Below are 26,734 nucleotides of genomic sequence, written 5' to 3'. Positions count from 1 at the left end.
GCTAAATCAAAACAGAAGACTACTCTTCACTCTTTCTTGGAGTGGCATCAACAAGAAAATCATAAAACATTAAGCATCTTTCTTTTCTTTCCTTTTCTTTCTTTTCTTCCTTTTATTTCTTTCTTTCTCTTTCCTCCCTCCCTCCCTCCCTCCCTCCCATCCATCCATCCATCCATCCATCCATCCATCCATCCATCTATCTATCTACCTACCTACCTACCTACCTATCTATCTAAATTGTCTTCTATGCAACCCATCTCACCAAGGCGACACAGTCATTCAATATAAATGACGTACAAAACATTTTAAAGTTCAGTTTATTCATACAGATGTTTCTTCTACTTTACAGCCTGCATTTACTTCAGAAAATCTGGAATGTTTTAAAACTCCCCTACCCCATGTTTCTTCATGTGGGATCTCTCTCTCTCTCTCTCCCTCCCTCCCTCCCTCCCTCCCCCTCCCTCTCCCTCTCTTACATACCTATCACCACCACCACCCCAAATTGCAAGCATTCCCAATCCAGGACTGACAAATTGTACTTTCTGGGGAAAACATACTTTGGCATGGAGGAGCCAATCCCCCCCTCTCTGCTCCCATGAATGGGCCTTTCTTGAACTGCTGACTTTGAGCACTGATATCCCAGAGCCACAAGGCCAGTCTTATCTGTTCTGCCACTCATTTAAAATGGGGCATTTTAAGGCAGGATCTGGGTGTTTCGCCGCTTTCCAATGAAAACTGGATAAAACGCTTCCTCCAGTTGTCTGCAGAAGAGACGGTTGATTCCAACCGATTGCTACATATTAGTGGCGCCAAGTGTTAACATACCTTGGGCCATTTTTAGTAGCTAGGTTTATCAAATCGGAGTAGTATATCCAGTGCCCATGAATGCAGTGTAGAGCTTGAGAACACAAAATTTAAAATGAGTAACGGTCTAAAAGAGTAGAATGTTTACTGGATCATAAATTTAGTTTTTCTATAACTAGAAATTTATCTTCCTGTGCTTGCTATGCTAATCAGGTTTTTTTCTTTCTTTAAATCTATGGTTAACTGCTTTGAAGGAGTAGCTGGACGTAGACCAAAATATTAAGAAGCTTGTTTTTAAAATATTTTCTTATTTTTTGTATAATCGAGAAACACCAAGAATGTATGGTCCTCTTTTCTGGATTCCCTGCCACTACATTAATTCATGACATCTTTAAAATATATATATATATATATATATATATATATATATATATATATATGTGTGTGTGTGTGTGTGTGTGTGTGTGTGTGTGTGTGTGTGTGTGTGTGTGTGTGTGTGTGTGTGTGTGTGTGTGTGTGTGTGTGTGTGTGTGTGTGTGTGTGTGTGTGTGTGTCCGTCCATTATAGGTCTTTTTGACTCATTTCTTTTTCTTGTCTAGTTGGGTTTTTTATTTTATTTCATTTTATTTGAGCTTCTGTATAACACCAAAACATGAAAATCCTTTTAGTAGTTGTGTCCTTGACCTTACTGCACCTAAATATACTGAAAAATGGATGCGGCTACACATCATTTGAAAGATATGACCCTCATCCCATCGTTATAGTGACCCAAGAAATTCTTGGAGAAAGAACTGGCACATTGTACTGAAAAAGCAGTTTATATACCCTTCCCTGACCTCTCCTTACAGACAAACTTAATTTTGCAAATCCGCTTGAAATCTGTTTCTGATTCCTCACAGTGCCAACATTCAGCCTTCTTCTTATCATCTCCTTTAGTCCAGCAGAAAGATGGGGCTTAGAATAGCCACTCCATTTTTGAACTTGAGCTTTGAAAGGTCAGCTTCCAAAAACAATTCAGTCTACTGAAGTGATAGGTATATGTTACTCTATATTATATATAATACTAGCCAATAACCCAGCGTTGCCCGGGTATTTATTTATTTATAGGGGGGAAATGTCCGGACCAAACGTAATTTCTAATGCTGGATTTTTCCCCCTTACCAGAGGGAGCCCCCTTGTGGAGTACTGTGAAGCTGTTACCATGGCAACTCCATTGCGCTGCACATTAGAAGCCATTTTATGGCAGTACAATAGAAACCATTTTAAGGCACAACAGACTGTATCTTAACAGAACACACAACCCGAGGGGTGTTAGGGATGTCTTACCACCCACAGCATTTTTCTCCAGAGAGTAAGTCATCTGTGTACCAAGTTTGGTTGAAATTGCTCGAGGCATTCCAGAGTTATGCTGGAACATACATACAGAGGCAATATATAGTGAAAGAAGACAAGAAGATAGGTTTCTTAGAACGTTTTTCAAAGATCAAACCAGCTCTCTTGATTTTACTCATATGTTCTCCCTATCTCACCAGCATAGGGAGAGGGTTGATCGGTTAGGGAGACTCGTGGCTGAGGTCTTCCCAAATTACTCATTTCTGTTTTGAGGCAAAATTAGCACACCTCTTTTCCTTGCTTTCAGTGTTAGGACATTTCTCTCCACATGGGTGGGCTCCTGAAGACAGCAGCATTGAATGACTTTCCTGTTTCTAGTTTTAGGCAGCGAATTGGGTATCTGTTGCTAAAGCATAATTTTCCTTTTTCCTGTGGGGTTCTTGGTGTGTTCTCTGAGCTTGGTTGTTTTGTTGGAAACGTTTTCTTACCAAATGAAGTAACACCATCAGTGCCTTTGACTAAAATTCCACCCCGGCAATGTTCAGAATTGCAACGAAGGACTTTCACAGCGTTCACGTGGATAATCATGAATCATTCTTATCATGGATTAAGTTCATGGTATCTTGTTCTCCAAATTTATCCATTCAAGTGGGATTTTCAAAATACGAATTGGATTAATTTAGGGTTCTCATTTTTTTTTCCTCATCAATAAGATTCTCCTTGTGTCTTTTAGGCATTCATCTCTCAAAAATAACTGAGTAAATCCACCTAATAATTCAGATAGCATTTCTTCAGCCTACGCAAGGAGGTATCATTTCACAAATAGACCGCAGAGGACTGATTTTGGCACCTTCCTATAACTGATCTTCTAAGAAGGAGATGGTTTTTCATTAGGAAATCTTTTTTAGATGTTAATGGGAGATCTTTTTGAGAGGTTTTTGGAATCTGCAAGATTATTGCTTGGCTATCATTTCAAGAGGGGTGATTTTTGATGTATTGTAATGTTATTAGAAGTCTCTTTATCCACTGGATTGAATGTTTGGACATAGTATTTTATTCACTCTTCAGAAAGAGTGCAGAGAAGAGCAACAAATATGATTAGGGGACTGGAGGCTAAAACATATGAAGAACGGTTGCAAGAACTGGGTATGTCTAGTTTAATGAAAAGAAGGACTAGGAGAGACATGATAGCAGAGTTCCAATATCTCAGGGGCTGCCACAAAGAAGAGGGAGTCAAGCTATTCTCCAAAGCACCTGAGGGCAGGACAAGAAGCAATGGAGAGAAACTAACCAAGGAGAAAAGAAACCTTGAACTAAGGAGAAATTTCCTGACAGTTAGAACAATTAATCAGTGGGACAACTTGCCTCCAGAAGTTGTGAATGCTCCAACACTGGAAGTTTTTAAGAAGATGTTAAATAACCATTTGTCTGAAGTGGTGTAGGGTTTCCTGCCTAAGCAGGAGGTTGGACTAGAAGACCTCCAATGTCCCTTCCCACTCTGTTATTCTATTCTATTCAGTGTACATGTAAGTATTGCTAGAGAAGATGAATGGGGCCTTCTATCAGGAATCCCCCCATGATAAAGTAACATTTGAATAAGAATTAAGATTTACCAAGATGAAGGCAATTTGCATATCTCTCCTCCAGAAACCTTTTTTAAACCCAATTTATGTTGGATTGAAAATTAAGAAACAAAAATGATTATTAACAGAAATATGCCAAATGTGCAATCGGCATTAAAGTAATTTTAAAAAATTCCAATAATAAAATGATTTAGTATAATAGGTGAAGTCACAAATAAGTGCATAGAAAAGAAGCTTTCTGCAACAAGATTCTACCTCCTTGATAGAAAAGTGTCACCGTAACTTGTGGACAACTTTGGAAATTTGAATGAGGTGTCATTAAAATTATCTTTGAAATATGCCGCTCCGGGATAGGCTGGCTACGTCAGAGACTCTGGAGGTCAGCAGTAGGAAAGTTGAAAAAATCAGGGGACTTTCTATAGGTGAAGAGAGTGCCTCTTGCTTGACATTTAATTCTGATTGCAGATTCTTTCTATGGAATTTGTCCCAAAGGGTTTTTTTTTCTCCAAAGGGCAATTGGACTTTCTTGGTATTTTCTTTGAAAACGTTTCGCTTCACATCCAAGAAGTTTCTTCAGTTCTTCAGCAATCTCTTACACTTTAGTTCTTCAGAACTAAAGACGTTTCTTAAGTGAGAAGTGAAACATTTTCAAAGGAAGCATCGAGAAAGTCCAGTTGCCTTAAAAAAAAAAAAACATCTTTGGGACAACTGTGACCTGGATGATTGAGAATCTCCATAGACCTATATCCATGGAATTGTTAGCAAACAGGGACTGTTTATTTTTTTAAAAAAATGTTAGTTAATATTGGTAAACGTAGAGCCCTCTCTATGAGTCCATTTAGGCAAGTTCAAAATATTTCCTGTTTGAAATCAAACGGGGCAGATTTTCAAGGTGCTCTGCCTTCTGGAATGATCAATAGTCTATGGAAATCTTATTTTCTAAGGAGAAACTCATGAAAATTATTTGAAAATATATACTGCTAATAATACATTTGAAACAGATCACAGCTGTTCAGCGTCCTCAGCTGCACAAAAGGGAGGGCACTCTCTGTCATTTGAATATCTGCTTGAAATGTGAGTATTAAAGTATGATTGTCATACCATAAAACTCATGGCACTAGCATAGGAGGTTCATACCACCCTCCTCCTCCTCCAGATATTCTCCAGGGACAACTTAGGAGCCATCAAGAGAGTAGACACCAGCCTGATGAGATGGAACAGGGTGGGATGGGGTAAATTGGGGTATTCTTCATAATAGGAACTACCATTGTCTCTGCTTTATGTATTCTAAATAAATTTATATCTAGTTTGTTTTTCTTCCTCCCATTGGCTATTTATTTGTTTTTGAGTTCCAAAGTCTTTGTTCAGACACTCATAGTGGGCTTGTTCCAAGATCAGCTACAATCTTGTTTTTAACTTACAAAAGGAAGACTATTGGAAAAATGTTTGATGAAACACGCTTCTAATAATCTCTGTATGTTTTGGTTTTTGCAAAGATATTTGGTCAATGCTGCTCACAATTCCACCAAACATCTGTTAACCGCTGCGTCATCTTGTACTATATTCCTTGTGAGCAGAATAGATCTTAATTACAAGTCGCAGCAGACCTCACTGGTCTCAAATGAACGTTTGATTGCCCTCTTTGAAGGTAACAGGTTGTAGTTCTAACTGTTTTGCCCACTGCAGGTGACCATCTGAGCGCCCTTTTGAATTCCATTCAGTCACGGCCTAGTCTCCCAGCTCCTTCCATCTTTGATCAAGCTGCAAATCCTCCCTCTTCCCTAATCCACAGCCCATTTGTGTTTGGACAGTCCCTTCCCTTCCAGCAACCTCCGCCACAGCTTCAGAGTAAGTCCGTCAGCCTTTCCTGCCTCATCTGTCCGTTTCGAAGCTGCGCCATTGCTATCACCACCTCAGTTGCCTATCCGCTGCTTATCACCTTCACTTTTCTTTGCCGCTGTGTGTTGACTTTCCATCACATGGAACCAAATGGGAGGTTTACCTATAATTAGTAGGGATTGTCACCCTGGCCTTTTGTTTATGATCTGTGGCATGGATAGTGCGCTTACAGAAGTATTTGTAAATAATAATAATAATTATCTGAGTTTAATTCAGTAAAAGAATTCTCAAATCATATAATATTTCTAAGAGTTGAAATTTCTCGTAAGTATTGTTACATCTTGAACATTGGTGGACGAGTTTGTTGCAGTTATTATCCAGCTATGGTTTAAACTGAAGCATTGGTGAATGAAGGCAATACTTTGATATCAAAACATTTATCTCAAAGATGATCACTAATTGATTCTTTTTTCTTACTTTCTTCATAATACTGTGGGAGTTTCACTAAATTCTATAAGATCTTGTCTTCATATTCCATTTTGTTCCATAATAGAATTCCATAAAAGTTAGTTTATTAGTTTAGTTTAGTTTATTAGTTTTGTATGCCGCCCACTCCCGGAGGACTCCGGGCGGCTTACAATAAAAAGGGAGGGGGATAAATAAGACAATACAACATTTTAAAATTACAACATTCATAATTAAAGTGGGGCTGGATACGTCAACAGCCCCAGGCCTGCCGGAACAGCCAGGTCTTGATGGCTTTACGGAAGGCCGGGAGGATAGTAAGGGTTGAGAATAGAGTCCCTAAAAGTTGTTCATTGAGCTTATCGGGATTAATGCTGATAGGTTAATGTTCAAGCTGTGTGTTCCACTCATTTTTTCTATATATAATAGAAAGGAATTCAATCCTGGTCCTTCAGAGTAAGACCACATTAAAACTTTGACTTTTGCCTGTTTTCAGAGAGTTCTTAATCTTCTCTGTTAAACATGTGGTATAATTCCTTTTAATTTTTAATCGGAGGACCAGAAATTTTGACTGTTCTGTCCAATCCTTAAACAAGATGGCCTTCTTCCACTGAAGGTGACAAAAGGGAAAAACCTCAGAAGAAGAAACGCTACAGAAGTAAAAAACTTTAAACTTACCAATTGGGTTCAACCTCGAGAACAGCACATCCATTTTTAATTAGTCCACACACATTCTTCCTTCCAAAGTTTTCCTCATGTCGGTTTCTGGTTTTATGGATAAAGGAAACCACAGGTGACATCCCTTTGAAGTTCAAGGACCTGCAGAGATCAGTAGAAGTGCCATTGGGCTAGCTGTTGAGACCGAGAAGTTCGAATCCTCTTCTTGACTCATAAGATTCCCAAGTGTCCTGCTTACCACCCATTATTTCTGGAGACTTTGGCCACTTAGTGGAAATAAACCTCAGGAAGCATTTCCAAAGTGATAACCCAGGAAAGAGAATCCACAAGTAAGAGAAAATAGAGGATCATGTTTGGTTACGTGGATCCTTTCTGTCCTCCTTGGCTTCATCAGAGGGTAAAAAGCTGGGCTCTGAAACTCATGGCCCGGATGCGTCACACACTGGCCACGCCCTTGCCTCATTTAGCGAAGGGAGGAAAAGTTGTGATACGTCACATGACGACGTGAGTTTGACACCCTTGGTATAAGGGATGTGACAAGAGTCTCTAGGTTTAGGTTTTGGGATTCCTCAGTAGATAGTTTAAAAACAACCCTCAGCCCCCCCCCCCAAAAAAAATAATAGTACATGTGCAATTAATGAGCCAGCTAACACTTTTGGGCATCAAGGATGCTCTGCTGATTGCCTTGGTATAGATTAGACTTTTTTGTTTACAAGTGAATGGATCAGTTTGCTTGAAATCCTCATTAATGCTCAGAGCAGAAGGTTATTTTTCCCCCTCTTCTCTTCAAAAGATCTATATGGAAAGGATAGTAGTTCCCCTTCTTGAAATACAACACGGAGCCAACGCAATGGATTTTAATCATTGTGTATTTGAAATCTTACGCAGATCTGAAGTAGAAACTTTGAATATCTTCAAATCTGTGCTCAATTCTCTTTTTATTAGAGCTATAGGTGGAAATGAAAGTGAATTATGATGCCAAACTATCCATTTGTAACAAAAATTACTTGACAGCACATAAAACTTCTGAGTCAAGGGGTACTTCCTTAGCTTTCTAGTGCTATATCTTCTTAAAATATTGGGTGATGATAATTCTGCTTCCAGCCTGAGGCCATAGTATTAAGATTTACTCCAGCATAACTCCCAAGATCACAGACCACCTGTGAATCCATCCAGGAAAGCCACCAAGAGTGTGCTGACTGTTTACTGACAAAAAACAATTCAATCTTAGAAGAATTTAATTTGTTTCGCTTGCTCCAAATGCAAGTGATCTGCAAATTCTGATTTGTGCTGTCCACTGGTTCAGTTTATATGATTCTCATGGAGTCTTCATTCACAATAAGAGTATTGTGAGCATTTTGACAAGATGATACAGCTTTAGAAGAGAAAGGAAATAGAATAAAAAGGAAAGGAAAACATTTCAGCTTAAGAAATCTTACCCCCTATTTCTTATTTGCCTCTTCTTAACTTTGGCCCTCAAACATATAACTTATATAAACTTATATAGCTTTTGTGTCCTGTTGCATTGATGGGAATACCTAATCCGAGTGATGGATAGCTCATGTAATAGCAAATTATTGATCACATTGCAAGAAACAGCTGTAGTTTGGTAGAGGCCTAATAGAAGCATTAAGGAAATAATTTCCATGCTTACAAGACTTGTGGAAATTTTACACACACTCACATATATACACTTTCAGCTGCTTTGAAAAGGAAATCAAACTCTTATTTACTTTTTTAGTCCTTTTTCCCTGTATTCCTACACAGCTGAAAGCTAAAGTATAAGATGTGTTAAATATGTCTTTGCATGTGATTTTGAAAAAAAAAAGATACGGTTTTTATAAACTTAGCTGAAAATGAATGGGATCAGGGGAAGCACAGAAATCCTTTTCTGTCTTAAGAAACTCTTTCCTTTCCCCTGTCACTTTAACTGGGAGAAAATGCAATACCAGCCCTTAAATACACTTTGAATATTTCTGGTTTGTTTTTGCCATGGACCGATGAGCACTTTATGTGAAGAGAGTATTAATGTGATGATCAAAAGAACAGTAGCATTTTCTCTTCTGTAGCAGGAACTGTGCCCGGTGACAGTTTAGCTCTTCCCGTACATGTTTACAATATGTGTAAGGAAATCCCAGTGCATTTATTTGGGTTAATGTTTTAGAATCAAGCATTTGTGGTTTAATCTTTACTCTCACTGTAGGCCCAATCCCTTCTTTAGAGAAAGCTGGCTGCTGTCTTCTCCTTCTCACCCACCCATATGCTCTGCACTGTAGGGGAAACGTTACAGATATCTGAATATACATAGTCCTTGACTTACAACCATTCCAATAAAGGAGAGTATTTGTAGCTCGGGGCTGAAATGAGGGGTCCTTGGTGCTCTCAGAGCTTGCTTGTTTTCTTGCAGATGTTTCATTACCCTAACTAGGTAACATCATCAGTGTTAGTAAGAGCCGCGGTGGCACAGTGATTAAAGTGCAGTACTGCAGGCTACTTCTGCTGGCCGCCGGCTGCTGCAGTTTGACAGTTCAAATCTCACCAGGCTCAAGGTTGACTCAGCCTTCCATCCTTCCGAGGTGGGTCAAATGAGGACCCAGATTGTTGGGGGCAAGAGGCTGACTCTGTAAACCGCTTAGAGAGGGCTGCAAAGCAATATGAAGCGATATATAAGTCTAAGTGCTATTGCTAGCGCTAAGCTAGCTCAGAGAGCACCAAGGATTCCTTACAGCCATTTGTTTAGGGACTATTCTAAGTTTACAATGGCACTGGAGAAAGTGACTAACACACGACCATCACAGCATCCCCCTGGTCACACTGTCAAAATCCGGTGCTTGACAATTGACATGTATTTATGACGGTTGCAACATCCCAGTGCCGTGTGATCACCTTTGGCGACTTTCTGATAAGCAGAGTCAATGGGACAAGCCAGATTCACGTAACAAGTGCGTTACCAATTGAACAGCCGCAAGGACTCACTTAACAATCGTGGCAAGAAAGGTCGTTAAACCCATTTAGCAACTGTTCTTGCGTAGCAATAGACATTGGAGGCTCAAGCGTGGTCATAAGTCAAGGACTACCTGTACTGTAAAGTAGGACTTTGTATCCAGAATGGTTGTGATTGAGAAGTCCCTACTGCTTGCACATCCTGAGTCAAACTCTAACCAGAGGATCCTTTAGTGGCTTCAAAGCGGCTTTACTTATCTTTACAGCACTTCCTTCTCACACAAGTTCCGAATCGGAAGGAACCACAAAAGGACATTTGTTAAAAGACAAGGACGGTTGTACAGAGTGCAGAGTAGCTGCTAGAAAATTCAGCAGTTCTTTCATTTTGACATTTGGGCAAGTAAGATCGGTCCCCTCCCTGATCTACAGAAGGTTGTAGCTTAGGCAAACACAGAAGAACTCAGAAATGTGTTGGAAAATATTAAAAAGGGTCAAGCGAATCTCTTGTGGAAACCCAAAGCCTTAGTTCCCTTGTTCCTGTTCCGTTCCTGTTCCATTAGCAGAGATGAACATTTTTCTTTCTGGATGTCCTCTCACTCTTTGTCCAGGTCACAGAGAGTAGGACTGGCCTGGAAGGATCTAAAAGGCAAATGTACAGAAGCAGCTGACCCTACTTCAAAAGAACAGATGATTGTCGTACAATTAATGTTTTGCATGTTCAATTGTTTTTTTCTTACTCCGTAAGACAACAGCATTCCTGCCTAAAGGCAAAACAGAAAATATTCAGAATAATGCTAGGCTATATGGTCTTTCCCAGAATTGACCAATAAAAGGACACAGGGGAAAATGTGTAAAAGTCTGCATTATGTACTGAGCCATTGCTAAAGACTCCTGAAATATTTGCTGCTGCTCTAAAAATCGGGCTTGGTTTTCCATAATGCCCTGTTGAGAAACCACACTAGATGTAAAAAAGATATTAAGACTCTAGAAAGAGTGCAGAGAAGAGCAACAGAGATGATTAGGGGACCGGAGGCTAAAACATACAAAGAACAGTTGCTGGAATTGGGGGTGCTTCGTTTGATGAAAAGGAGGACTAGGGGTGACATGATAGCAGTGTTTCAGGGGCTGGCACAAAGTAGAGGGAGTCAAGCTATTGTCCAAAGCACCTGAGGGGCAGGATAAAAAGCAATGGATGAAAGCTAATCAAGGAGAGAAGCAACCTAGAACTAAGAAGAAATTTTCTTGACAGTTAGATCAATTAACCAGTGGAACAACCTGCCTCCAGAAATTTTGAATGCTCCAATAGTGGGAGTTTTAAAGAAGAGATTGGACAACCATTTGTTTGAAATAGTATAGCATTTCCTGTCTGAACAGGGAGGTTGGACTAGAAGACTTCCAAGGTCCCTTCCAACCCAAGTTATTCTAAATTCTAAATTTATTGTTTGAGGCTTCTAGAACGGCTCTTAAACAGTGAATGAAAGTGTGTTGAATTTTGATCCCAGAAAATATATATATAAACCAGAGCTGGATATAAAATATATATATATATATATATATATATATATATATATATATATATATATATATATATATATATATATATATATATATATATATATATATATATATATATATATATATATATATATATATATATATATACATATATATACATATATATACATATATATACATATATATACATATATATATATATATATATATATATATATATATATATATATATATATATATATATATATATATATATATATGTTATATTTGTGCTGATAAATAAATAAAGGGAGACTAGTATAGATCTATTTCAAGCTATTTAGCTCTCATCAGCTAGCCATCTGGATGGTCTCTTGTGACGAGCCGAAGGACAGAGAATGGAAGTATGATCTTCCTCCCATATTTGGGCATACCAGGGGTTGTGACTTTAAATATATATATTCAGCTCTGGTTTTGCTTTGCTTTGCTTTGCTTTGCTGGTTTTACTTGTCTTTTCTTTTCCCCTTTCAATCTGTGCTCCTTGTGTGCCACTGTCTTCCCCTCTAGAAACTCCACCCCGCGGCCTTGCTTGTCGTGAGCGCATTGACCAAAGTAGCGATGCTCCCGTGCCTGCCTCCGCTCTCTCATCTCTCTCATACAAGCTGCAGGGTGGGTATGCATGCTGCTGGAGACGCTTGCTCAGAAGGGGGGGCCCTCTGTCCCGGGACGCGAGGTTTTTTTTTCCTGCCGGTCCATCTCATTCCATTCAGCTCCAAAACGCTTCTGTGTAGGCTCAAGAGTGGCTTGGCTGACATGTCAGACCGTGGCTTCTGCTGTACAGGAGAGGTGTTCCAACTAGCAGCAGCACAGGCCTCTGCGATTTTAACGCCCAAACACAATAGTCAGCACACCTGTGCAAACCCAAAAGGATGTGAAGAAACACTTCTTGTCTAGTCGTCCCAAAGGTGCTTTTTCCAACAGGCAACTGGACTTACTTGTTTTTCTTTGAAGACGTTTCGCTTCTCATGCAAGAAGCTTCTTCAGCTCTGACTAGAGGGAGGGGAATGGAAGAATTTATTCTCCTTGCAGACAGCTGGTCATTTGCATTCTTTTTAGAGAGTCGCTGAGGCCACTTGGAGGTTTGTCTGTGTCCCGCAAATGACCAGCTTTCTGCAAGGAGTATAAATTCTTCCATTCCCCTCCCTCTAGTCAGAGCAGAAGAAGCTTCTTGGATGAGAAGCGAAACGTCTTCAAAGAAAAACAGGAGACTCCAGTTGCCTCTTGAAAAAGTACCTTTGGGACAACTGTGACCTGGATGACTGAGAATCTCCGTAGACATTTCTTACCTAGTTGTGTCCCACCTTGAATGGACATAATAAGAGTCTGAATGGTTTGCTATGTCCTCTTAGCCTTTGCTATAAATGAATCCGGGCACTCTCTCTTTATAGTCTGATTTAATTGTTCAATAGCAGCTGCTGAACAGAGTGGAGTCAAATAGAGAACTGTCTTTCGCCACTTGATAACATGCTTCTTTTAATTTTAAATTGTACAATATCTTTCCTGCAAATCATTTTGAACGTGGCTGACTGGCAACGAAGCCATCTTTAACATATTAAGAACTGCTTAATAATATCAGCACCGAATAGCGTAACTCTTGTAAATCTTTTTGGCAAATTCCTGCTTTGATAGGATATGTACCATATTTTTCGGAGTATAAGACGCACCAGAGTATAAGACGCACCAAGGTTTTGAAGAGGCAAAAAAAAAAAAAAAAAAAAAGGATTTTGCACTTTGCAAACCTGCCAAAACAGGCCCGTTTTGTTTTTTTTTAAAAAGGGCATGAATAGCCCTCAGGAGGCTTGTAGAGTGCTCCTGGGGGGGGGGGGGGGACCAAAAACGATCAAATGGCCTGTTTTTTGCAAAAACGGGGCCATTTTTCGCCAAAAAAGGGGCATGCATAGCATTATGGAGGCTTATAGAGGGTTCCTGGGGGCTGGGGGGGAAATTGAGGAAAAAACTACCTGTTTTTTGCTCATTTCTGCCCTCCCCAGCCCTCAGAAGCTGTCTGAAAGCCTTCTAAAAGCTATGCATGGCCATTTTGGTAAAGGGGGTGAGGTTTCGGGAGGAAAAAATGCTGTATTCGGTGTATAAGATGCACCCAGATTTTCAGCCTCTTTTTTGAAGGAAAAAGGTGCGTCTTATAAACCGAAAAATATGGTAGGTCACTACTGAATTTAAAAAAATGCTTCCTAATGTCTTGAAATAACTGTTTTTACCTTTTCAGCATCTTGTAGTTCTTGTGTTTATTAAAATATGCATAGAGACACCTTGTAGCTATGCTTCCGAAAGGTCCTTTTATTTTAAAAACCAACTGGACTTTCTGATTTATCTTTAAGATGTTTTGCTTCTCCAAGAACTGAAGAAGCTTCAGTTTCCTTTAAAATAAAAGCACCTTAGGGACAACCATGACCTGGACAAATGAGAAGCTCCATAGAATTTTTGGGTTCACCGACAAAACCGCGCTCGAGTAAACCGCGTCGGTGACATCATCAACAGGGCGGCAACAGCGCAGAGACAGAAGCACGCTGTAAACCCTAAACCTAAAATTGACCCCTAAACCTAACCCCCCTAAACCTAACCCTAAACCTAACCCTTAACCTAACCCTAAACCTAATCCTAACCCTAACCCTTAACCTAACCCTAAAGCTAACCCTAAACCTAACCCTTACCTTAAGTTGAATCGGCTTGCTTTCAAAGCGTTATTTAAAGCACCCTTCTTTCTCCGCGCTGGCTATTGTCACCCTGTTGATGACGTCAGCGACGCGGTTTAGTCGGGCGCAGTTTAGTCGAGCGTGGTTTTGACAGGTCACGGAATTTTTGCTTTGTCCTGGACACTATGGAACATTTTTAATCTGATGCCTTAAAAAAGCAATCCTCCATTGGATTCCAAAGTAAGCTGAAAGATCTGTGGAGCTTCCAGTTGAGCCATTTTCTTACCTCCCCCCACCTCTTCATTTCCCCCCTCAATAATTCTGCAAGTCTCCCCAGTTCTCTGGGTCAGATTCTCTGAAACAGGAAGGCAAGGGGGCCAAGAGAACCCATGTCAGAGGCCAAAAGCTTGGCTCCAGACAAACATTAATTAGGGCATCGGTCAGAACCTTGACACCTTTGTCTCCTCCCAGTGTGCACCGTGATGTCCCTGCTCTAAGACATCACCTCCAATTCTTGACCATAAGTGGGTTCATCCTGGCTTGAGAAAAGGACACTTCCCTTTCCTGCCCTGGAATGTGTAGCCGGTGTTGTTAAGATGTGAGTGGGCTTGACCACTGGTCATCAGAGGTTTCCTAAATCCAGATGGGCGTCTTGGAAATAGAAAGGGACTTCCGATCCCCTCTTGGTCTCCCAATCCTACTGCTGTGATCTCTTCTGCCACCATGTACCATATTTTTCAGAGTATAAGACACACCGGGGTATAAGATGCATTAAGATTTTGAAGAGGTAAATTTTTTAAAAAATAAAATGCACTCTGCAGGCCTCCCAAACCCTCTGCACACTTCATTTTTTTGTGAAAAACGGGGCATGCAGAGAGTTTGAGAGGCTTGCAAAGTGCTCCTGGGGGCTGGGGGGGGGGCAAAAACGAGCCAAAAACAGGCTCATTTTTCACAAAAAACAGGACATGCATAGTCTTTGGGAGCTTGTAGAGTGCTCCTGGGGGCTAGGGGAGCAAAAACGAGCAAAAATGCCCCATTTTTCACTCGTTTTTGCCCTCCCCAACCTCCAGGAGCACTCTGAAAGCCTCCTAAAGGCTATGCATGGCCATTTTGGTGAAGGGGCTGGGGTTTGGGGAGGCCAAAAATGCTGTATTTAGTATATAAGACGCACCCAGATTTTCATCCTCTTTTTTGAAGAAAAAAGGTGTGTCTTATACTCCAAAAAATACAGTAATTCTGGATCAGTTACTGGTACCAAGAAGCAGTTTTTGAGGGACAGGAGCTCAAAATTTGCACAACTGAGTTTCTCTTGGGGCTCTGACTATAATATACTATTTAGTCAATATTTTTCTCTCTTCCCTATAATACTGGAAACTTCTCTGTAGCGGTTGTGTGTGTTTTCTGGTGTTGCGAGAACACTGTGAAATGAATTTCTATGATGGGTCAATATGGTAAGGTTTGGCTTAACTAATCTTTCCTTTTTTAACCCAATTATAACATTTATTGTACAGGTGACAGGCTGAATTTTACTGCAGCTGCTAGATCAGTTTCTCCAGCAGGGAAGGCAGACGTGGCCTTAAAATATCGGGGGGAAAGCAGGACCCCTAAATCGGACGGGCGTTGGGGCCACACCGTTGCTGACCAGAAGAAGCCTCGGAACACAGAGAGCCTGTCGGCCAGCGAGTCTCTGATGCTGAAATCGGACACTGCCAAGCTGAGATCCGATTCCCACAGCAGATCGTTGTCCCCAAATCACAACACGCTTCAGACCTTAAGATCTGAGGGGAGGACGGCGCCTTCCCTTCGGGCCGAGTCCCCAGGCCCAGGAACTCGGGCCCCTTCTCCAAAGACCGCCTCATCGGGGAAATCCTGCACATCTGGTGCTGGTTCTCGGAGGTCGTCTTCTCCTCACGAGAAGCCCCTTCTTCCTCAGAAACCCTCAACCCCGGTGAAGACGAAGCTCGACCCTCCTCGGGAGCGATCTAAGTCGGATTCTTACACGCTGGATCCGGACACCCTTCGTAAAAAGAAGGTGCCTCTCACCGAACCCATACGGGGAAGATCCACTTCGCCAAAGCCCAAAATGGCACCCAAGGAAGGGAGATCTGGGGCCGAGACAGAAAACCGAGCCCCTTCTCCTCACGTGGTGCAAGAAAACCTTCACAGCGAAGTTGTCGAGGTGTGCACATCCAGCACACTGAAAACGAACAGCGTGACCAACACCATATGCGAGGAAAACAACTCTGATTGCAGCAGCCTGGAGGAGGGCTTGAACAAAGTTCACTTCAGCATAGGGAAGGCCCCTCTGAGAGAGGAGCAGGATACAAGGGCATCTCCCAAAACGGGCCGCAAGTGCGCCAACAGGCATGCCAGGCCCAAAAAGGAGAGGTCAGTCTGCCTGTTTAAAGGTGAAGGAGCCCGGTCAGTTGAGCCGGCCAAACCAGCCATGTCTCCTTCGGTCGCCGAATGTGCCAGGACTGTCTTTGCATCCTTCCTGTGGCACGAAGGCATCGTCCATGACGCAATGGCCTGCTCCTCCTTTTTGAAGTTCAACCCTGAGCTTTCCAAAGAGCACGCCCCCATCCGGAGCAACCTCAGCCAGGCGCCGGCTGAAGAGAAGGAAACCAAGCTGAAGAACCGGCACTCGCTGGAAATATCCTCCGCCCTCAACATGTTCAACATATCCCCACACGGGCCGGACATCTCCAAAATGGGGAGCATCAACAAGAACAAGGTCTTGTCGATGCTGAAAGAGCCGCCTCTTCACGAACGCTGCGAGGACGGAAAGTCTGAAGCCACTCCCTTCGATAGCTCCGGCCACCCGCCGCTGAAGACCAAGTCGCCTCTGCCGTTAACGCTGCAGCACCTGGTCGCTTTTTGGGAAGACATTTCTCTGGCGACCATCAAGGCAGCTTCCCAGAACATGATCTTCCCGAGCCCTGGGTCCTGTGCGGTGCTGAAGAAGAAAGAAAGCGAGAAAGAGAACAAGAAGTCCAAAAAGGAGAAGAAGAAGAAGGAGAAGGTGGAGGCCAGACCCCGGGGAAATCTCTTTGGGGAAATGGCTCAGCTTGCTGGGGAGCGTCCGGAGAAAGACACCATATGTGAATTGTGTGGGGAGTCCCACCCGTATCCGGTGACCTATCACATGAGACAAGCACATCCAGGTAAGAGGGCTGTGACCTAGGCTTCCCCCAAAAGCATAAGGCAGATTCCTGGTCCCAAGCAGAACCCCTTTTATTAAATTAATCCCTCTCATTCAATTCCGCAAACGCCTGGTAAACAATCTTTCAAAGGCGTATTTATGACCACAGACCTTATCTAGTTTGGAAAGCTGCCATGTAAATATTTTCCAAATGAGGTGCTGTGCAAGGAAAACGAAATGTTGTAAGTCGAGGACTACCTGTATAAAGTAGGGAAGCAAGTGCCCACGGGCATGTTAGTTCACCATTAAGCCTTGCCTTGACTTGAGCCATCCCTGGCCTTTTCCTCTTGCATTAAACCCAGGCTGAAGAGGGTGGCTCTCAGGGAATGTTTCAATCTAGCTTCCTTGTACCCAGGTGGCTGACCCTCAGAGAGGGTCATCTTGTGTTGAATGTTGAATGTTTATTTTATTTATATGCCGCCCTTTTCCCCGAGGGGGACTCAGGGCGGCTCACAACTCAAACCAGGGAAGGGGAAACGACACAAAACAATACATAATTTAAAACACACAACAGTGCATGCTAAAGTGACCTTCTTTGCTTTAAGGTTGTGGCCGGTATGCAGACGGACAGGGCTACAACAGCATCGGACACTTTTGCGGAGGATGGGCCGGGAACTGTGGCGACGGTGGCGTCGGAGGAAGCACATGGTACCTTGTCTGTGATCGGTGCCGAGAAAAATACCTCCGTGAAAAGCAGGCGGCAGCAAGGGAAAAGGTAGATCTCCTTTGCTTCTCCCAAGCCAGTTGGGTCCTGCTGGGAGATCTTTTAAGGATTCCGGCCCAAATCTAGGATTCTCGCTCCCATCCCTGAGGGTCCAGATCCTTAGAAAGAATGGCCCAAGAGCCATTTTACAGAATCACAAGCGTTGGTGGGGTTCAATGTTTTTACTACCGGTTCTGTGGGCGTAGTGTGGCTTGGTGGGCGTCACAGGGGAAGGATACTGCAAAATTCCTATTCCCTCTCCACTTCTGAGGGAAGGATACTTCAAAATCTCCATTCCCTTCCCACCCCATTCCAGGGGAAGGATACTGTAAAATCTCCATTCCCTCCCCAGCCCACTAACCAACTTTCCAGCTCTGTTCTCCTGTGCAGAGCAACAGAAGAAGACCCAGCCGATTAGCTGGGGCTCGGGAGGCAGCAAATAGATAGCCAGACAGAGGTGGTGTTTGCCTGTTCTCCGAACTACTCATAATTTCCGCTACCGGTTCCCCAGAACCGGTCAGAACTGGCTGAATACCACCTCTGGTCACAAGACCAGCAGATCCTTTGTGGACAGAGAGGGAAGATCTCAGCACACAAGACATATAGACCAGTGTTTCTCAACCTTGGCAACTTGAAGATGTCTGGACTTCAAGTCCCAGAATTCCCCAGCCAGCGAATGCTGGCTGGGGAATTCTGGGACTTGAAGTCCAGACATCTCCAAGTTGCCAAGGTTGAGAAACACTGATATAGACGATCACTTTTGAGCACCGAAGGCCTGCTTGGGCTCTGCTCTCAGGTAGCCGGTCTCAACTTATTTCTTTATAGGTCAAACAGTCGAGAAGGAAGCCAACGCAGGTGAAGACCCCCCGTGCCTTGCCCACCATGGAAGCCCACCAAGTGATCAAAGGGAATGCCCTGTTCTTGCTGGCCTTGAGCAGCGCCGCTGAGCCCTCGATTTTGTGCTACCACCCATCCAAGCCATTCCAGTCCCAGCTTCCCAGCGTCAAGGAAGGCATTTCTGAGGATTTCCCCGTGAAAATGCCTTGCCTCTATCTTCAAACATTAGCCAGGTAAGAGCAATGGAGCTGTTCTTTTTTAATGTCCATGTTTATGAGAATCACTAAATCAAATTGGAAAGATGTTTCCCCCTTGAGCTAATCTCAACTCCAAGTGCTACATGGAGACAGCCATGCGGTTTTATGGCTACCAGTCTAGGATGACCTTCTCATATTCTTTTTTTTTAAGTTTTTATTTTATTTTTAATTTTCAAAACAAACATAACACATAAAATCTTCCTTTTTTACATACTGTAGAAAGTGTATCAGTTGGTTACAAAAAACCTCCGTGCTTCTCTTCCGTAGTCATCAAGCATAATTTATATTAACTCAAGTATTTTAACTCAGATATTTATACATATTACCGTCATCATACCTCCATTTTCATTTGGCTGTAGTTGTTTAAATGTCCTTCATCATAAAATATACCAAGGTTTAATACATAGCCACATACTGGCATTACATTACATTACAATCCTCCAATGACACTAAATCCTTATGTCCTATTCCAGCTAAACATCTATAATATTTAATAACAAAATTTTCTATCCTTTCCAAATCGCTGTTTACAATTTACATCTCATTTCCTTATATTGTACGTACATACATACATACATGCATGCATGCATACATACATACATACATACATACACACACACACGTTATTATCATTATCCCTCCTTTATTTGACTATATCCTGCATCATATCATTTTCCCCACTAGTAATCAAGACTTAACTAAATCTAACTTAATTCTTTTTTATTATTACTATTATTAACCTTTATATATAATCCAAAAGGGTTTCTAATCTTTCTCATATTCTTGTCAACCCCTCTGTCTCACTGGAAGGCTTTGTATTCCCAATGTTCTGACCAAGCTCCCCAAACACAACAAAGCCTCTGTAGTTGAAGCAATGATTCCTTTTATCAGGAGCGCCGGCAGCCACGGCAAAAAGTTTCTCTTCTCCTGCGCGCTGCTTGGGGAATCCAAGCATGGGTTAACTTTGTCCATTAGCCTAGAGACTGAGTTATGCAAATTGCCAGCCACGCCTCCTCTGACTGGACTGGTTCAGTTTTTTAACTCAGTCCAGCCTAAAGAGATGCAAAATAATTCTCTCTAGGTTACTAGACAGATTCATCATTATTATTTCACAAATTCATCATTATTATTTCAGCTTGGATTCCACTTCACCAAATTGAGTTCCCTTCAGGGTAACAAGTCTGTCTGGCAAGGGAGATAAATAGTTGTCTGCCACATCTATTCATCTCCACCCCCTGCCTTTTATCCCCAGAGGTAGGGTGGACATTTGCTAGCAGTGGTTGCTCTTCCTTCCCAAGAATCAGCCCACGGATTTCCACTGCTCTCCTCTCCTTTGCCGTTGGCGCGTCAGGCACTGGACCCAGCTGTTCCTCCTCTTCCTCATCAGCCACCTCTAGACCTTGGGACTGTTGACTCTCCCTCTGAGGGCTGACGGACAGCCCAGGCTCCGTCTCTGTCTCTGTCTGCCAGCTCCATTCGCTCTTCCCCATCGGAGCTCTCAGGTTGCCTTGATGCTGACCCCGTCTCCTCCTCTGACACCCCACGGATATAAACATTTGATTTTACCGATGTGCATTACTGTTATTTTTTTGGGTCAGGCATCATCACGAAAACTTTGTGGGCTATCAAGATGAGAACCTCTTTCAAGATGAGATGAGATATTTGCGTTCAACTTCAGTGCCTGCACCTTATATATCTGTTACTCCGGATGCCAGTCCTAATGTATTTGAGGAGCCAGAAAGCAACATGAAATCCATGCCACCAAGGTACTCCATTCTGATATTAACATATGCTGATCTACTACTAAGAGCCAGGGTGGCGCGGTGGTTAGAATGCAGTACTGCAGGCTAACTCTGCCAACTGCCAGCAGTTCGATCCTGACCAGCTGAAGGCTGACTCAGCCTTCCGAGGTTGGTAAAATAGGAACGCAGATTATCTGCTGACTCTGTAAACTGAGAGGGCTGTAAAGCATCGTGAAGTGATATACAAGTCTAAATGCTGTTGCTATTGCTAAATGCTGCCATATTTATTTGAAAGGAAGGCAATCCTGAGCTGAACAGGATTCAAGCTTGAGTTTGTGCACTAATTGTCACCATACCAATTTTCAACCAGAAAATTTGATTGAAAGAATAATAATTCAGTGCCTGATCATGGAAAAGGACTCACATCATCCTAAATAAAGCATTTGGTTGTGTCCGTCTGGATGACTTTTAAGTTCTGCTCTAAAATACTCAAATGCACACTAGGCGGGCAAAACCCAATGCAGCACTTTTCTAAAGGAAGAGACATTGATTGTGGGAACATGGATGGTTATCTGTGTAATTACCTAATGGTGAATGTTTATTCTTCCCTCCTAATATCAGCTTATAGTTTATCATTAGAATTGCATACTGTATTTTTCGGAGTATAAGACGCACCTTTTTCCCCTCAAAAAAGAGGCTGAAAATCTTGAGTGCGTCTTATACACTGAATATAGCATTTTTTGCCTCCCAAAACCCCGCCCCCTTCACAAAAATGGCCGTGCAGAGCCTGTAGGAGGCTTTCAGAGAGCTCCTGGGGGCTGGGGAGGGCAGAAATGAGTGAAAAACAGGCTGATTTTTGCTCAATTCCCCCCCCCCAGCCCCCAGGAGCACTCTATAAGCCTTCAAAAGGCTATGCATGCCCTTTTTAAAAATAAAAAACGGACCTGTTTTCACAAAAAAACAGGCCATCTCTTGCTCGTTTTTGTGGGGCCCACCCCCAAGAGCATTCTACAAGCCTCCTAAAGGCTATTCATGCCCTTTTCTTTTCTTTTCTTTTCTTTTTTGAAAAAAATCTGGCCCGTTTTTGTGAAAAACAGGCCATTTTTGGGAGGTCTGCAGAGTGCAAAAACTTTTTTTTTAAATTTGCCTCTTCAAAATCTTGGTGCATCTTATACTCTGGTGCATCTTGTACTCCGAAAAATACGGTATTCTCTGACGAGAGAACACTGAAAGAAGCTCTCTGGGTTATACATGTTTGTGTGTATTTGGAGTGCCAACATGGCTTGAAAATCGGAATCACTTCTGTTCTTCTTCCAGTTTAGAGACCAGTCCTATTACAGACACAGACCTTGCAAAGCGTACCGTTTTCCAAAGATCCTATTCCGTCGTTGCATCAGAATATGACAAGCCTCACTCCATTCTGCCTGCCCGGGTCAAGGCCATCCCCAGAAGGAGAGTTAACAGCGGAGATGCAGGTGAGAAAGCGTCTTTCTCTCGGGGAATTGGGGTGGAACACTTGAGCCGTGTTCATCTCCATCTCAGTCTTGGCACAGGCCCACACTGCTCTGCTTCCAAACCCAGGACAGACCACACCCACAAAGCTCCAGATGTGCCCTTAGGGATGGCCATCTTCTCCCCCACACTCACGCGGCCCTGTAGAGCAGGGGTGTCAAACTCAATTTCATTGAGGACTGCATCAGGGTTGTGTTTGACCATGGGGGGCCGGGGTGGGTGTGGCCAGCTTGACGTTACTCGTGTCAGGGGCACCTGTGGTGGCCAAGTTCTAAGACTGGACTTCCCTGAGACCCTCACTCACTCTCATTATAATCTCCTTCGTTCCTTCCTTCTCCTCTTTTTTCTTCCTTCTCCTTTCTTCTTCCTTCCCATCTTTCCTTTTTTTTCTTTGTCTTTCCCTTGTCCCTTTCTCCTTTCCTGTCCCTTCTTGCATGCTCAAATGCAAAAGGGGAAACATTTCCCCTTTTGTTTCATTTTTAGTTTGTTTTGATAGCCCTCTACCAGTGAAAATGGAGCTCAGGGAGGGCACACTCTGTTTTCAGCTGCGACGGCCTCATGCAAACCTCTGCCAGCAAAAGCAAGGTATGGAGGGGCCACCCATGACCCCCGAGCTCCATTTTCACTGGCAGAGGCACAGCGAGCTGGTCTTTTGCTATTTGCAGGCTGGCCCCGCGAGCCAGATCTAAGCACCCTATGGGTCAGATCTGGCCCGCGGGCCTTGAGTTTGACACCCCTACTGTAGAGGATGAACAAATTCCTCCTCCTCCTCCTCTCTACCTTCTGCACTTTCCACTTCTTGCCTTACCTGCAAGCGGGCAGCACTGCCAGGGAGGCCTTTCACCAGTCCCTAGGAAGAAGGTGAGAATATCCCAGATGACCTCCCCAAGGAAGTAGAATGCTGCTTTTCATGGCCATCGGTGCTGCTACACAGCCTCTGTGCTACAGATGTTGTGCTTGCTCTGCTTTCCATTTTGGAGGCATTCGCATAGCTGTGGGAGCTGATAGGCAGGATGCAGCTGGATCAGAGGCAGCCTTCCCCTCCCACCCCCCCAAAAAATCCCCTTCAGAGGAGAGCCAGAAATCCTGAGATGGTATTGCTGCAAAGAATCTCCCTCTCAGAGTTCGAATCCAGGGCCTTACATGAGTACCCATTAAGGCCAGTTTCCCCAAAGTAATTTAGATATGTCCAGTTTCTTGGCAAATCATTCAATGTTTGGGATGATTTACATGCGTAATACCCAACGTAAGAAACGGGCCAAGGTTGATAGCATCTCAGTTCTTAAGCACTGAAAACCAAGACGTTGGCTTGGGTGAAATGCTGCTGGTTTGGCCGAACCAGTAGTAAAAAATGCTACCGGGTCACTCAAACCGGTAGTAAAAAAATGCTACCGGGTCACCCAAACTGGTAGTAAAAAATGCTACCGGTTCACCCAAACCGGTAGTAAAAAATGCTACCGCTTCACCCAAACCGGTAGTAAAAATGCTACCGGTTCACCCAAACCGGTAGTAAAAATGCTACCGGTTCACCCAAACCGGTAGTAAAAAATGCTACCGGTTCACCCAAACCGGTAGTAAAAAATGCTACCGGTTCACCCAAACCGGTAGTAAAAAATGCTACCGGTTCACTCAAACCGTTTGTCAGCTGTGTGACAATCAGCTGTGCCACACAATTTATATTTGCTAGAAATCACGCAGCACAGCTGATAGTTGCACAGCGGATCATCGGAACTTTTAAAAAACTTTTTTCAGCATTTTTCTACTACCAGTTCGGGCGAATAGGTAGTAAAAATGCTTTAAAAGGGTTTTTAAAAAGTTTCCGATGATCAGCTGTGCGATAATGAGCTGTGCCGCGCGATTTATATTCGCTAGAAAGCAGAAAATTCTGCTTTCTGGCGAATGTAAATCGCGCGGCACAGCTGTCTCCCTCCCCCTCCCCCCATTCTACTTACCTTTGCAGACTGAGAAAAGGTTTCTTAGCGCCTGTGGTGCGCATGCACGCAAAGTGAACTGGTAGCAGACTTCAGAGCATTTCACCCCTGGTTTGACTGTAAAGGCAGCCATTGACATTTCCGAGAGCAGTGTGGCAAATAACCATGCGCAATGTTTCTAGTTTGATAGGAGTTTGATGTTGACCGTCTGCCTGAAAGCTATTCCTGTAATGTTTCCGTCTGTTTCTGCCTTCAAATAGAAGTGGGCTCCTCTCTTCTGAGACATCCATCTCCTGAACTCTCTCGGTTAATCTCCGCCCACAGCTCTCTTTCCAGAGGAGAGAGAAACTTCCAGTGGCCCGTTCTGGCATTTGTAATTCAGCATCATGATTTGGAAGGACTCGAAATAGCCATGAAACAAGCTCTAAGAAAATCAGCTTGCCGGGTGTTTGCTATGGAGGTAAATTAATACGAATCGCCTTGTTGGTAAATGATGCACCAGCAGGACTTCTGCTTATAAAAGCATGAGCTGATTTTACTGCTCGTGGTTCACCCCAAAGGCATTGGGGAAATTAAAAGTCGAAACCTTTGACATGGAGGAAAGCTAAATATCTGACACAAGTCGCTGACATACTGTATTGCCATCTCCTCAACTTCTTACGTTGCCACTGAAGCAGTCTTTAGTGTCTTGTGCAAAATTTGTGCCTAGATTCAGTGCCTAGTGTTTGCCGTGGCCCGCCAGTGGAGCTGGCAGCTGATTCAGACAGTGAGGAAGTTGGGGAGGAACATGGGCCAGTCCTGGAATCTGGGGAAGGCTCTGATGAGGGCTCTGTGTTGGAGGCAGAGATGAGGCCAGAGCCGTATGCCAGTTATCAGCTGCCTTCAGAGTCAGATATCCAGTGAGGCAGACGAACAGCTGGAGCCTGTTCCCAGTGTTTGCATGCGTTACCAGATGACGGGAACAGCTAAAGAACAGGGGTTGATTTGGGAGTAAGGTCACATGTGGTCGATGAATGGCCCCTCCCAGAGGAAATAAAAGAGGAGCAAAAGGGGAGTGGAGTTTGCAGGAGACAATTTGTTCGCTTAATTGGTTTGTGACTCTCCGAGACTACTTGCTGAGTTTTGCAGATATTGGCCTGGCAGCTGTCCAAGCCAGATAAGGTCTGTGACTGTAAATCCTCCCTTGAAAGACTTTGCTGGATGTGAATGAGCAGAATTCACAGGAAATTAATAAAAGGGATTTTTGTTGGTACCAGGAGTTTGCTTCGTGCTCTTGGGAAGCCTAGGTCAGAACATTGTTGTTCTTCTGCAAGAGGTTGTTCCATACGGAAATAGAAGAAAATTAAAATAGAAAAATGTTCCACACTTCCATATTGTGGAAGAAGGGCTGAGAAAATATTTACAGACCCCTCACATCCTGGACCTAAACTGTTTCAACTCCTCCCTTCGGGATGGCGCTATAGGCCATTGCATGCAAAGACAAGTAGACACGGGGACAGTTTTTTTTTCCCCATGCCATCACTCTACCAAACCCCTAATTCTCACAGTGCTGTCTAATGTCTATGTATATTTACACAGATAGTATTGCTGTAGTATTATCACTTATCTTCTTATCATCTTTACTCCTCCCCTCTTACTGGTATTATGATGGTGGTGGTGATGTTGCTTTGCATGCACACCGAGATCTTCTTCTGCACCAGAGACAAATTCCTTGTGTGTCTAAATCACACTTTGTCAACTAAATTATTCATTCAAAATTTTAGTTAGAGAGCGAGAAAAACATGGTGTGGCAAGGAACTCCCTGGCATGCGAGCATTCTCAAGCTTAAATTAGTAGCATCTGGGACCATCCAAGATTCCAGAAGATCCCTCCATCAATTGAAAGCAGCCAGCTATGCCCGCTCTAGCAGCTTTTTTTTCCCCAAGGCGATTCCTAGGATGATAACTATTGTCTCGGTTTGTGCGATCCATAACTGTGTTGGCAGAATAGCTGCTGCTTCCACCCAGCTTGCTCATATCCGTTTGTTGGTCCACACAGATCCTTCTCACAGGCGCTGTGCCAGGCCTGCGCATCCACAGTTGATCTTCCTAACTGAGGTACAGGAAGATGAAAACATGACATGGTCCACATACCAATAAAGAAGAATATTTGTAGCTCAGGATTGCCTCGAGGGGTGCTTGGTGCTCTCTGAGCTTGGTTGGTTTTTTTGCAGAAGTTTCCTTACCCAAATTAGGCAACATCACCAGTGCTAGTAAGGAGTGGGGTTTGCTCTCAGTTTATATTGTAATGGCTTGCCCTGCGCGGGAGTGGTCCTGGTGGTTCTTTAAATTGGCTATTTAGTGTTGACTTTCAATCAGAATAAAGTTGGAAGGGACCTTGGAGGTCTTCTAGTCCAACCCCCTGCTCAAGCAGGAGGCCCTCTACCAGTGATTGTCCAGTCTCTTCTTTATAACCTCCAGTGATGGAGCACCCACAGCTTCTGAAGGCAAGCCATTCCACTGGTTAATTGTTCTCACTGTTAGGAAATTTCTCCTTAATTCTAGGTTGCTTCTCTCCTTGATTAGCTTCCACCCATTTTTTGGCAATTCCTTGATTGGGGTATTGTTTACTTCGTAATTGTTGGTCTGATATTAATCTTGGAGTCAATCTACCCTCAACTGGTTGCTGGTGGGGAAGGGGTTGGGTCTTTTTGTACCCTTTT

General features: G+C 43.1%; 1 protein-coding gene across 10 annotated transcripts in view; it reads left to right on the top strand.

Moving 5' to 3' along the window:
- The window catches only part of MYCBP2 (MYC binding protein 2), a 144,914-nt gene that overhangs the window by 90,882 nt on the left and 27,298 nt on the right, over positions 1–26,734 (top strand). For 6 of the 10 annotated variants that reach the window (XM_087726884.1, XM_087726887.1, XM_087726882.1 and 3 more), the window contains 7 exons: positions 5,406–5,567; positions 15,361–17,013; positions 17,597–17,766; positions 18,580–18,824; positions 20,447–20,614; positions 21,908–22,065; positions 24,294–24,493. In XM_087726884.1, coding sequence (XP_087583010.1) covers positions 5,406–5,567; positions 15,361–17,013; positions 17,597–17,766; positions 18,580–18,824; positions 20,447–20,614; positions 21,908–22,065; positions 24,294–24,493 — 2,756 coding nt within the window. Of the gene's footprint in view, positions 1–5,405; positions 5,568–11,705; positions 11,808–15,360; positions 17,014–17,596; positions 17,767–18,579; positions 18,825–20,446; positions 20,615–21,907; positions 22,066–24,293; positions 24,494–26,734 lie in introns of all 10 variants that reach the window. The other 4 variants (XM_087726886.1, XM_087726885.1, XM_087726889.1 and 1 more) reach the window with 3 other exon arrangements.

The sequence above is a fragment of the Thamnophis sirtalis genome, unplaced genomic scaffold (genome assembly GCF_051295495.1).
Source record: "Thamnophis sirtalis isolate CommonGarterSnake01/CBP01778 unplaced genomic scaffold, rThaSir2_p1.2 scaffold_12, whole genome shotgun sequence".
Classification (NCBI taxonomy): Eukaryota; Metazoa; Chordata; class Lepidosauria; order Squamata; family Natricidae; genus Thamnophis; species Thamnophis sirtalis.
The sequence above is the reverse complement of the archived record's forward strand: the minus strand, read 5'-3'. Positions and strand labels throughout refer to the sequence as shown.